Source organism: Podarcis melisellensis, assembly GCF_964234715.1.
Source record: "Podarcis melisellensis genome assembly, chromosome: 9".
In the NCBI taxonomy this organism is placed as follows: Eukaryota; Metazoa; Chordata; class Lepidosauria; order Squamata; family Lacertidae; genus Podarcis; species Podarcis melisellensis.
The window spans coordinates 53,823,775-53,837,361 of NC_138541.1; the positions used below are offsets into that span (position 1 = coordinate 53,823,775).

The 13,587-nt window shown below is 37.5% G+C and overlaps 1 protein-coding gene across 7 annotated transcripts in view; it reads right to left on the reverse strand.

Annotated features, from left to right (window-relative positions):
• Positions 1 to 13,587, reverse strand: part of CLOCK (clock circadian regulator) — a 39,295-nt gene that overhangs the window by 8,453 nt on the left and 17,255 nt on the right. For all 7 annotated transcript variants that reach the window (XM_081924429.1, XM_081924427.1, XM_081924430.1 and 4 more), the window contains 15 exons: positions 13,214 to 13,362; positions 12,496 to 12,587; positions 11,492 to 11,581; positions 10,103 to 10,223; positions 8,542 to 8,655; positions 7,125 to 7,243; positions 6,235 to 6,317; positions 5,916 to 6,022; positions 4,934 to 5,081; positions 4,606 to 4,681; positions 4,240 to 4,381; positions 3,834 to 3,934; positions 2,677 to 2,766; positions 2,123 to 2,281; positions 1,059 to 1,265 (listed from right to left, as the gene is read on the reverse strand). In XM_081924429.1, coding sequence (XP_081780555.1) covers positions 1,059 to 1,265; positions 2,123 to 2,281; positions 2,677 to 2,766; positions 3,834 to 3,934; positions 4,240 to 4,381; positions 4,606 to 4,681; positions 4,934 to 5,081; positions 5,916 to 6,022; positions 6,235 to 6,317; positions 7,125 to 7,243; positions 8,542 to 8,655; positions 10,103 to 10,223; positions 11,492 to 11,581; positions 12,496 to 12,587; positions 13,214 to 13,362 — 1,798 coding nt within the window. The remainder of the gene's footprint in view (positions 1 to 1,058; positions 1,266 to 2,122; positions 2,282 to 2,676; positions 2,767 to 3,833; positions 3,935 to 4,239; positions 4,382 to 4,605; positions 4,682 to 4,933; positions 5,082 to 5,915; positions 6,023 to 6,234; positions 6,318 to 7,124; positions 7,244 to 8,541; positions 8,656 to 10,102; positions 10,224 to 11,491; positions 11,582 to 12,495; positions 12,588 to 13,213; positions 13,363 to 13,587) is intronic.

The following is a 13,587-nucleotide window of genomic DNA, read 5'->3' on the forward strand; positions in this document are numbered from 1 at the left end:
CCACTGTCTCTTAAACACAGGCAGGCGGCCAATCAGGTGCGTGTACACACACAGGAAGTCAAATGGGTAGACATACACGCACACAGATGTGCATGCACAGACAAGACAAAGGAATCTTAAATGCATGGTTTGAAGTGAAAAAGATAGCCCACAATTATCAAAATCAGGATGCGAGCTGTCAGTTACGTGGTTCACTTTGTTTCGGCCTAATTATTATGCTAGGGAAGCTTACCATTGACAAAGTTGATATGGAATTTACAACTGAACACACTTTAGACAAGGAACAGTTCCAATTAGAATTTGTTTAAAGGCCATGATTAATAGAGTGGATGGTTAAAGTAATTAATGCTTCAGCCATTTCTGAAAAATCAGATCTCCCGATATTTTGGTTGTGGCTATTGTTACAGCTGAAATATCTTCCTGAATTGCTGTCTATAGAGGCAGAAACAGCCTCCCAAAAAGAGAAAAAATAGGGGCTGGGGAGCAACACCTCTTCCTCCTGATGCAACTTATTTTTACACCCACTAGATGGCACTATGCGCAACAAAAGTAAATGTTGACTTGTCTATTAATCCTTGCACCATGGCAACAGCTCCGCAAATTCTGTTTGCCCTTGAACATTCATTTCCTTCCTATCTTCCTTTGTGCAATGACAAATTGTTCACTTCTGAATGGCCAAAAAATTGATCCACCAATAATCTGAATTCTCTAGCTTCCTGGATTGTCACAGTCTAGCTTCCTAGTCCAGTCACGTCTTGCTTTTTTCCTATATTAAACAAAGTGTGGGACAGGTGGTTGTTGTTGTTGTTGTTGTTGTTTTTGCAACAACCCACTCAATCCACCAATATACTTCCTAAAGTTGGTTTTGACATATGAGTCACACTTTCCTGACTCTAAGCCCTTCCCTACCCTCAAAGGCTAGGCTAGTAGAAGTGAGTGCTTGAAGAATAAATAACATCTACCAAAGGAGCACTCTCTCATAGCAACATAAAGATACAAAGGCTGCGTTTAAGAAACAATGGCACATAACTAAATATTATCTTCAAGTGTGGCATTACCTGTTGGGTAGTACTTTGCAAAGGCTGTTGCTGTATCATGTGTTGAGCACCAATATGCCCAGTGTTCATGCCACCTTGGATTTGATTAGTTTGAACAACTTGACCTTGCATATTTATTGGTGTAATCTGCTGAATATTTGATGGGTTTCCAGGAGTCAGCTGAACAGAACCAAAGTTTAATCCAGGAGTTGACTGCTGCAAGAACATCTTTCAGAAGAAAAAGAATACATGCCAGTGCTTAAAATACTAGTGAGCATTCAGAACACATAAACCATTGTTTGTTTAAAGGTCAATGAATTCCCTATCTGAGAGGTGAAAATTATATACACTATCATTTTGTCTAATAATAGTGTTCTAATGGGCATATGAGGCTTAGACTGAATTCTATACTCACTTACCTGGGAGTAATAAAATTGAATTCAGCAAGTCTTATTTCTGAGTAAGCATGCATAAGATTATACTGTTAATCTGGTAAAGGGGAAAACCCTACCTACAACTAAACTACTGTAACCTGTATTTGTATTTTATTTTACTAGTGACAGAACTTGCAGTTATATCACATGGCCCTTATTAGTAACTGATATGAACATCTAGGATTCCAGTGAAACGGTTGATCAAATTAAGTTCTATAACATTAAAGATATGCTTTTGCAGGAAATATTTTATCTATAGAACCAACTAATCAAAATATACTCATTGTATTTTCTTAATGTTGTAAGCTCCTTTAAGAACTTCAGTCAAAATGCAAAGTACAAATCTCCTGAATTAATAACTTAATAATGAAGTTATAATGGTATCTGAAGAAGAGTGCGTACACACAAAGCTTATACCAGAACAAACTTAGTTGGTCTATAAGGTGCTACTAGACAACATTTTTTATTATCAATAACAATGGTGTCTTTTATCAAGAATTTTGTATTCGAGCATGCAAAACATCAGTGTTAATCTGTATATCACACATACAAATACACACACACACACACACAGAGAGAGAGAGAGAGAGAGAGAGAGATTTTAAGTGTAGAATCACTAGCTATGTCAGTATCTGATCCGCTTTAACCAACCTGAAGTCCTTGCCCATGGACCATTTGGAGTTGTTCCTGAATCTTACGCAGTTCTTCTTGTTGCCGATGAATGTTTGCTTCTATCATTCGTGTTCTTTGCTCCAATTGGTCCTTTAAGTGCTGCATAGCTCCTAACTGAGCAGAAAACTGAAGCATAGGCTACAAAGCAACATTGAAGAAAAACACAAGAAAGATTTGAATCAGTAGCAAACATACCATAGGAAAAGTAATTAACCACTACAAAAAATTCTATCAACTCTGTGAGTATGGAAGTAATTATCTGTATTTAGCTTAAAGTCATAAATTGAATTTTTTTAAAAAAGTACTGAGGATGCTGACCAATTTAGAAAAATCTTAGACAAAGAGAAAACAGGACCTGCAGAACCAAAAGTCAGGTAATGGGACCTGCTAATAGCAGGGGACATTACTTCCAACGCACCCAACTTCAAAAACTGAATTCTAGATCGAACGAAGATCCATTAAAGGATCAAAATGCAATTACTTGCTTTAATACAAATTAACTGCTTTAATACACATTCAGATTTAATTAGTACCTGAGACATGCCTTGCTGAATCTGTAAAGATGCAGGCTGGGACATCATTGGCTGCGCTAAAGGTTGTCCAATAGATTGTGAATTTAAAGACTAGGATTTAAAAAGAAATATACATACCATAATTATCAAATCAAATAGGTATTTTGGAGGCAGATAGAATAGAGGAGGAGGTTTTAAAATGACAAGCCCAAATGTAATCTTCCTTTCTTCCCTAACTACCTGAGAAGAAACGGGGTAGCTAGAAAGAGTTTGGACCACCTTACATCACTTGCTGGTTTCCATTTTTTAAACTATGATTTGCCCACATGAACATACGCACATATAAAAAGCCAAATGCAAGTGTTATACACCCCAAACAGGAAGACAAAGATTAACAATCTACAGCAGAAGCCTCAGAGTGTTATTCTCTTTTGTTTTTGTGGAACAAATAGACTTCGTAAGCATTTCCAAATGCATTCACTGAGCTAATGCTCACATTTTAGACAAAAGACATGAAACACAGCAGTACTTTAAAAGGACACAAATTTTACAAACACATAGTGGGACGTATCCAAAGCAGCAGCTCTGGTGACACAAGAGAGTTCTGTGTATGCAGCAGAGTTTCCTCTTCCCCTTCAGGACCCCCTTGCACCCTTAAAATCAGTTCTGGAGGGATGGAGGACCTTCTGAAGCATATTTGTGGGGCACACAAGAATGAGAGGAAATGGGTGTTTTGTTGATACAGTGGAATGACACTGGTGCATTACTGAATACAATCCATAATACCTACCCTCTGGAGCAGATTTTGGGGGTAAACTGGAGATGAAGGGGAAGATGGTTCTACTCATGCAGGAGCACCAGTGCACCCCACACTATTTGAAAGCTAATTTCTATTCATAGCAAAACTCTCCATTATTTTTAAAAAGCCAGATGACACTTAATGAAAAGCTCTCAGTTGACTGCTTGAGAGCAGAACTGCGCACATGGTGGACACATTCAGGATAGTGACATTCTCAAGCAGTCAACTGAAAGCTTTAAAAAGGATGTTTCCAAACTAGGTGACTAACTGAAAGCATTTATTTATTTATTTATTGTATTGTTTGTATTTTAAGCAAAAAAACTCTAACGTTCACAAGCCTTAACAGATAAATATGAGTTGCTATTTTCTAAAGAATTACCTGATTACCAAGCGATGCCCTCCTTTGTGCAGACTTTTCAAGAGTGGATAAATTTTGCCTTGGAGGAGTGCTAGTATCCATTGTCATCTTCGTTGGCGTTGCTGATGCCCCAGCAAATATAAAATTGAAGAGGGATACTTTTATTCATCATCACCATTCTGAGTTTGCCCAGATGTACTTAGGCAAGTTCATCACAATAAAATGATAGCACTGCATATTCAAAACAGCCTTTATTCCAATTGGTTAGGTAAAAATTGAGATTTATTCCACACCAGATTAATAACTCTCTCTGTAGAACTGATAATATCCTCAGGCTACAATTATCATGAACAGCATTCATTTTAAAGTCACAAGGCCCCAAAGTCAATAACCTTCTATAGAACAGGTTTTGATTTTGTGCACTCACAAGAAGGGTCTGAAACTGCAGTGTGAGAAGATTTCCTTGAACTCCTGGAGGCCGAAGAAGGTGTAGGGCTGTGATCAAATCTCTCCAAAGCTTCTTTGAGGCTTACTGTGCTTATATGATTCTCAGAACCAGAGTCTTGACTCTAAAACAATAAAAATGTTTTGGCTGGTTCATCACACACAAAATAATTAGCAAGATTATCACTAGGTAATTTAAATGAAAGAATGACTAGCTCTGAGTGGGTAGATTATTAACACCTGCTGAAGTGCAGGCACTGCAAACCCTACAAGCCAATTTTTTAAGTATTCTTTTTTTTAAGCTATAGCAATGAACAGAACCAATATAAGATGATGGTGGAAAACTTACTTTATCTGCAGCTATTTCTGGTAGAGACTCTTCAATACCAAGTTCACGCCGCCTTTCTGCTCGAACCTCTGCATAACTACCAACAAATAACCCAACATATCAGGATATTAGTATGTCCGTTCATCTTAACAGAATGGTAGCAAACATTTTATATACATTATTTAAATGCATTTGAAAAATAACATGGATGCATTAATGCATTGATATGGTTTTACATGTGATTAACTCAGAAGACTCTGATGACTTCTTAGTCAGCTGGGAGAAGTACTAAAATATAGCTGAAAAATCTGTTGCAAAAACTAATAAAAATTATGCAGAATTCTATTACCTTACTACTGTGTGTGTACATACGATGAACTCTGGTCTAGAATTCCACTGATGGTAAGTGATATAGTAATGAGTCTGCAACCAAATCCATTGTTGACCCTTTGTGAGGAATCTGTAATAGCAGGATTTCCCTTTTCCATATTGCATTACTAAAAACAATGTTAAAAAAAGGTTCTGCTTCAGAAAATGCCACTTCCAGAATGTGCATTTAAACATCTACATCACTTCTTTAAACCAACACAAAACTTTCTTCATTTGATTCTAATATCCCAAATACAAAAATAATTTATTTTTAAAAGCTGTGGAACATATTATACAAGGAGAGAATGGAAAGCAACCCGAGAACTACTATGAATGCTTCCAGAATGGTAGCTCCTGATGTCACCAATCATTATTCTTATCTATTAGTTACATGCACAACTGAAATTGATTTTCCACACTTCAGATAGCGCAATGTTCTAGCCACACTAGTGGGCAAAACCTAGCCCAGTACACAGGAAAGTTATAATTCTGAGTGTGCAATTTATTATTATTATTATTAAGCAATTATTTAAATTGCGCTTAAGTGCTATTTTTGTTTAAGCACTATTTTGTGATTAAAAAAATTTTAGAACATAAAATTACAAGTATTTTAGCCCTAGTTAAAAGATTTTCAAATATAGATACAGTGGTACCGCGGTTCTTGAACGTAATCCGTTCCGGAAGACCGCTCGATTTTCGAAATGTTCGAAAACCAAGGCACAAAGTGCAGTGTGCAAATTGCACTGAGAAAATGGAAAAACACGTAGCGGAAGCTGTTCAACTTCTGAGGCTCGTTCAAAAACAGAAGCATTTACTTCCGGTTTTTGGCGTTCGGGTTCTGAAACGTTCGTCAGTGGAGATATTCGGGAACAGAGGTACCACTGTAACTAGTTTGTATACATCACCAAAAGTTACCAATTCTATATTAGTATGGTTTACATAAAATTATGACATTTACTTACAGTGCTCATGACATTTTGCCAGGTTTTCTAGGTCATCAACATGATAATAATCATAGCCTGATGTCCCCAACACTTCAAATGGTAAATAACCTATTATTGGTGGTGCCCTGGATAATGACATAAGAGTCGTTATTTTATTTCTCAGAATAGAACAAAAATTAGTCACACTTTTTAAGCAGAAAATTGTGCTTATAATTACATAGAAACGTATTCAGTAAAAAGTAAAATTCATTTCTTGCTATAAACAGCCAATGAGGATTAGTGACCACTAACGGTAACAGAGTGCTACCGCTTAGTACTACATTGTAAGAAATGGCACCTGTGATCCAAGAAAAGGAACTTCCATTCTAAGCTATGTCTAGAGGTGAACTCTTCATTGGGTTCTTCAACAGTGCTCATTTCCTAAAAAATAAAAAAACGTAAGTCTCTCAGAACTGCTCTACTCTAATGTGAAAACTCTTATGAAATCCAGACTTCCAAACATACATATAAATTGACGTGAATGTAACATGCAAAATATTTCTTATTTTGCTGTTTCACTGCTGCTTGGAAGAGGAGTAATTCAAGCAACTTGCCACTACAGACCAACCCGTACTATGCTTATTTTACCAGTGTGAGAATGGCAAGTTCAGCATTCTGTGCAAGGAACCACCAGAGGAACCATCACTCTCAGAACTCCCCTATTTCTTTTTGACATCTGAGAATTGATACGGGAGTCAGTTGTGCTAATTTTTTTTACTAGCAATTCACATGGTATATAGCCTTTCTAAAAGAGGAAGTTCTTTACAATGAAGCCTTCAGCAAATCTAAATTTGCACCACAGAAGGACACGTTTCAAAATTCCTGTAGGAAAGGCACTGAACGTCAGCTACGGCAATGAGGAGAACTTGATTGAGTCTTCTTAGTACTGCAGGCAGGTTGTTAACTAACAGCTCAAATCATCCTCTGGGGATGCATGCTTGAGCCTGATCTAACATATGTGCAATGCAGTTACAGAAGCTGGCTACAGACCTTTTTTTTAACAGCACAAGACCCAATCTAGGAGGCAATTCATACAAGAACACCTGCATCCTGGAGCAGATTGCCCTTCCTGGATTGGAGTATGGTTACTTAAATGATTGTTCATTAAACAATAAATGTTTTGATTAAGAAAAATACAAAAGAAAAGCAAATATCATAGATTTTGAAGAGATGACAATCTAAACATACCTTGATAAACTGAGGTGTAGCTAACCTGACTGTAGCTACAAAACAAACTCTGTCTTCATAAGAAGGCCTATGTGATCGCTGAATGGTTCCTTCATAACCATTATGCGCAGAGTTAGACACTAAGGACAGGAGGAAGAGAAGAAAATTACTATTATTTCTAAGAATGACTTATAAAATCAAACATATAATTAATGATCCTATGAAACAAAGTGTTTAAAAAATCACCTGGGAGGAAAAAAATTAAACTACATTCTTAAAATATTTCATTTAAGAACATTAATACTGCCTAAGCTGATATAAAAAGAAAGTAAAAATCACTCAACCTGTTTCACTTATCTCAGAGTTTTTATATCCTGCCCTTCCTTCAGATCCAAGTGAATTTTTAAAAAAACTACATACAGTCACACAGAAGCAAAGTCCTTAGACCCTGAACTATAAGGGGAAGGGGCATAACACTGCACTCTGCTAAACAGAACAAAAACCCTTGAAATACCAGCAAATAAAATCAAAATAGAATGAGGGGCTACTAACAATAACTGGAAATAAATTGAAAAGCACGAGTAATCAAACAGAATGAAAGTGCTAAAGATGTAAGTTGGACAATAGGAAAAAAGCGGGAAAGGGAAGGACACCTCCGAAGCCTAACAGAACTCTTTCTGATGTTTGCTGCACTGCAGAACAGAACTTGCAAAAGAGCAAGAAACGAAACAGAGAAAATGTATATATTATATTATTCAGCAACATCCCTCCCCTCAAATACTGGGATTGAAGAGTGCTGACAAAATAATTCCTCTGATTAAAAACTGACAGTTCTGAACAAGCTTTCCCTCCGTCCTGGTCCAAGAGTTTTCCTTAAAATACAGACATCAATTAGCCCCTCTCCTCCCCCCCCCCCCCGTTGTCTTCCTTAGAGCTTAAAGACAATAGTTTCACTTTCTGCAGACACTTGTTTGCAGCTTTTTAAAGTATCTGAATCACTGAGGTGCCATTAGGCACTTGGGGAATTCTGCTTCGACTTGGGTGTCACATGCAGATCACACTTTGCCCAAAGCAGCCAAGAATCTCTCTAAGGTTTGGGATTCATGACTCACTAGAACAGGCATGCAAACTCGGTCTTCCAGCTGTTTTGGGACTACAATTCCCATCATCCCTAGCTAACAGGACCAGTGGTCAGGGATGATGGGAATTGTAGTCCCAAAACAGCTGGAGGGCCGAGTTTGGGGGTGCCTGCACTAGAAGTTGCTACACTTCCCTAGTTTCTGTCAACAGACATGCTGTAAATTTACACTATCATCATTTAAATGTAATCCAGTGCCAGTTTCCTTAAAAAAAAGAGGTACATTATTTTTCCTATTTCTTGTAACGTTTCACAAGTTAGTTGTAATCTAAAACACTTTTAAAAAATACTGTAACTTACTGTTACTCAATGACTTGAAGTTTCCTATAAATTTTACATATTCATATGTAGGTGGCTCTTTGGGGTCTATTGTCCCTCGGAGCATATGGCAACAGAACTCTTCTTGGTTTTTTGCTAGAAGAACAAAACACACATAAGGGAATATCAAAATGAACATCAAAACCTTACAAGCTGATATTCTTGAGTAAAATGTGCAAAACAATGGAAGAAGCTATCTTAAACATAGCCTTAACAATGCGCCATCTTACATTCCTTACATGGGAGTAGTTCTTCAGTGCATCCAGCCTTTTCCTGCCCTGCTACCACAATATTTTTCAACTAGGTTTGAATCTAAGATCCTACACATTTAGAATATAATATTTACATGTCTACTCAGAAGTAAGGCACATTGAGTTTGTTTATTTATTTATTTATTTATATCCACCCTCCCTCCCAAAGGAGCCTAAGTGGATTAATCCCAGTTAGGTATATCTAGGGTTGCAGCCTTAAAATATGTATCTACCCTGTGCTGCCCCACTCCCCAAAAGTATTGTGAGCAATATAAAATAAAATTGTGGATAATGATCATCACACCATGGTTTATCAAACTATGAGTGACAAATATTTAAGAAAGTTAAGCAGGCTTCTGTCAACATCCCAGCTGCAGACAGTCCACATCCCAGTACTCCTTCAATTTTCAAAGCTCAGAGTTGAGTGTGGCTCTCCAATATTGCATCAGTTACATTTAAGAAGGAAGTATCAGTAAGCCTGTGGGAACTGAAGATTTGCAGATGTGCAAAAAATATTCAGAAAAACAACTCTAAGAGGGTGAGAGCCCCTCCCCCTCAAAAAACCTGAAGGGGGAACTAAGTGGGAGAGAGAATGGCAGAAGGCATGGGAGAGTATCATCGATAAGGACATGGGTGGCCACTGGAACACTGACCACATGCATTCTGCAATGCAGTGATCAGTTACAATTTACATTCATTTTATATATTGACAGAAATTTCTGCAGACATTTCTGTGATCATGGTTTTCCAGCAAGTGGTTCTTGTCCAGGTTTGTTAATTGTCTCACTTTAAATGTTGTCAGGATCCTATGCCCTTTTAAAATGCGGGGGGTTTTTGGGGGGGAAGGTTATTGGGTTGTTGTTTTTATTTTGATTATGTATTTTGTAGTTTTATATTTTGATTTTGTTCTGTGAACCACCCTGAGACCTCTGAGTATAGGGCGGTACATAAATTCAATAAATAATTATAACAATAATACTGCTAAAATGCAGCAGTTGCTGGCCACAGTTGAAACAATTCTTGGTTCCTTACCTCCTGTATAAATATAAATATAAATATAAATATAAATATAAATATATAAATATAAATATAAATATAAATATAAATAATATGAATATAAATATTATAAATATAAATATAGTGTTAGCCTTTTCATATACCTGGTATGTGAAAAAGATTTCAGGTAACTCTTAGTTTAACAGAATAAATCAGTGATTATATTTTCTCTGTATTTTAACATGTTGAAGTGTTCAGGAGTTTCTTCTGAGAGATAATTCAACAGTGCAACTTACATTTTAAATATTCTGGGGTCAACGAATCACTTTCCAACAGATGAGTAGACAGTATTTTATAAACCTCTGAATGCTCCCCCTCCGGGACAAAATTAAATATACTCTGATCCACAAGGTCAGACTAAAAGAGAGAGAGAAATGAAATGAAAATGTAATCTTGTGAAATGTCACTTTTGAATGCAAAGTAACTAACACAGCTGTCAGGGAGAAAAATATTATGCCGCTTGTAACACATAATCCTGATTAAATACATCATTTCCAAATATTTCTACAACAATAAAAAGCTGGATTGCCCTAATTTCAGATGCAGTGAACAAACGTTGCTATAATCCTATCCAAAGTATAAAAGACACTCTCTTGTCTTTTGAGAATCGAGGTACATTGCAGTAATGAAGTATATGTTTTAACCTAAGGAAGCAACCTTAGAATGAGGACTCAGCATTCTAAGCAGCCATGGGATATTGAGAATCGATTGCAAAAGGTAGGAAACTGGGGGGGAATACTCTGCTTAAGCTTACTACAACTTACAATATCTGGGAAAGGGGTGTAATTAGCTGACAGAAACCCTGAAGAGAAGCAATCCTGTTAGAAAGTGAGGACACCCTGCAATATTTTGATGCTGATCCTACTTGATTTTGTGTGCAATCCAGAGATGTCTTGTGTGCGCAGAAAAGCAGTTCTGTCTGTTTGCACAAGACATGAGCAGAGATTAGTTATGGATCCCACTTTAAATTAATGCTTTTACAATATATATACACACACACCTCTCATCAAATTCAAGCAGAAAACCAGCAATAGTAAAATCAGCAAAATTATCTATTGCATTCCAACAGTTTGAACAAAAGGAAAAGTTTTACCATATGCACAGCAATTGTGGGTAAAAACCTCAATGTGCAGGATTGTTCAAGTCCCATTCCTCCTTAGAGGAAACCAAGTCTGCAAATATTATAAACCAAATCTACACAACGGTAGACTCATCTGTAATTGTCTCAATTTCTTAGTGCAAGAATAAAAATAAATTTCTTAGGGCAAGATAAAAACAAAATGCTTATGCCCTTCGATAAGCGAGAAATAGGCTATATGGAAGGAAGATCGTGCACAGGCATATGTGTGCTATTTTCATATACCAATTACATCAGGGGTCAATGAATGTGCATACTGTGATGGCTGTGTGTATATGAGCAGAGAAAAATGTCTGATGCTCCTGATTCACCCACTGAAGTGCCTTATACATGAAACAGGACTAAGGCTGCTTTAATGGAAGAAAATATGAAGTCTTTAAAAAGATATTATACTATTTGAGCTCCAGAATCTAGAATGGCACATGGTAAAGTGTCCATCCAGTGACCAAATAAATCTGATATCTTCCTGTAAGCAGATCGTACTTACTGGCAAGTGTTCAAGTAAGGGGGTTACACTTTCTGATACATATATTATACTTCCATCTGTCATGATTGCTAAGAAAAAACCATCAAGAGCCTGAAATTAAACAGAAGAGACAGTTAAAAGGAGACAAACAGGGCATTGTACAATTTGATTTACATACAAAAAAAAGCCAGGACTAACTTCTTAATTGATCTCAAAATCTTAAACCTCCCTGCACCAGCACCCTGAACAATGGAACTGAACACTATCTGACAATCAATTCATGGGGCGCGCTCTCAAACCTGGGGAAATGCACATTATGCTAAGTACATTGTGATGTTGCTCCTAAGCCAAAATGCTCACGAAACTTAAAATACAAAAGAAAACGTTAAAATACCAATTGCAAATTTGATACAAATTGTTTCAAATCAATTCAACACAAAACAGCAGGAGAACAAAACCAAGGCACTAAACTCATTGCTATATAATGCCCAATGGACAACAATGGTCTTCACCGTCTTTCAGAAGGTGGGAAGAGAACAGGCTAAGCATGTCTCCCAGTGTGGTGTCAAAGTTTAAGTGCCACTGTGCCAGAGAAGGCCTGGCTCCACATACCACCCAACATGACTACAGCTACAGATAATGGTGGGATGGAAAGCAAAGACCCTTCTAAATTTCTAAACAGACAAGCAGTATTACATGGAGGTAGGTAGTGTTCAATTTACTTTGGACCCAAACCATTTAGGAATTAAAGGTCAAAGGCATCATCAAACTGGGGTTCAAAATTAAGGGTAAATTAAGTTTCAAAGGTACAGAATATTTTAAGTAACTGGTCCCCCAATAACCCCCTGGAAGCAGCATTCTCCACATGCATCTTTTGAATCTGTTTTGCACATATTTTAACTGAATATTAGGGAAAGTGCATTTTAATTACAATACAAAGCTGAAAATATACCGCACGACATCACAAAGCAATACTTACAATGACAGAATACTCACACATTTTACAATGAAAATAATTAAGTTACCTCTAACATTAACTGAGTGAATTCTTCATTACTAAGGAATGTGGGTTTCCAGTCCTGTCGGATTTCACTGGCATCTGATTGGGCAGTGATCTCTGCAAAAGGAAAGGAAAATTATGCGCACACTTGTAATGCACACACCCAACTTTGGATGCCAACTTGAACAAAAGGGGGAGGGGAATAGCGCCACAGGTTATTTTCCCCATCCCATTGGAAACTATCATTCATTAACTGCACCAGCCCAGTCATTAAACATGCCTGTTACAAAAACAAAAAAGATAGAGACCAAGTGAGAGAACTGTATTCATTGAAACAGTCTACCTTAATGGACCAAGATGCAGAGAGGTCATCAAAAAGATTGAGAAAAGAAGCATTTACTCATCACCAGAACTGCATGATGGAGAGAGCAGAGCAGCAGCACACTACCAGTTGTGGTGCTGCATTTAACAGGACAGAGATAGGTCAGGGGAAAGCTAGGAGAGTTCTGGGTTCACAGAGGCTCACATGTGCACACACACCCTTACCGGGTTGCTGGCACCACCAATCCAGGGCTCCCTTCAACCTTGCCACCACCCTGTCCCGGCAAATATAGCACCAATACCACCAGGCAGACAGACTAAAACTAGCTATGAATTATGGACCATTCCAACTCATATATACTTAAGTATCAAGAATTCAACAAAATTTGTTTCACAAATTTCTTGGGACATTCCCAAATTACCTTTGTGCTTCTGTAAGAAATCAATGCTCTTCTGCAGTACAGTAGATTTGTCCATCTTCCGAGCATTGCCCGGAAGCATGGATCCCAGTTCTTTGATGAGTACATTAAACTGATCTCTGCGTTTCTTTTCAGACTTGTTTCTTGACACCCTTAAAAAAAAGCATACACACACAATTATGAAAATTCCAGGGGGAAAGTTTTATGCAATTTCTTAGGGGTTAGGAGGCTGTGTCCAATGCTACAGTTCTGTCAGCACAAGGGGCTTCCATCTGCATAACAGGATTTCCCTTTCCTCTCCTATCCCCTCCAGCTCCTGAACAGCTGGAGGGTTGGGGGCAAGCAAGAGAAGAAGAGGGAATGGAAGCCCTGGAAGC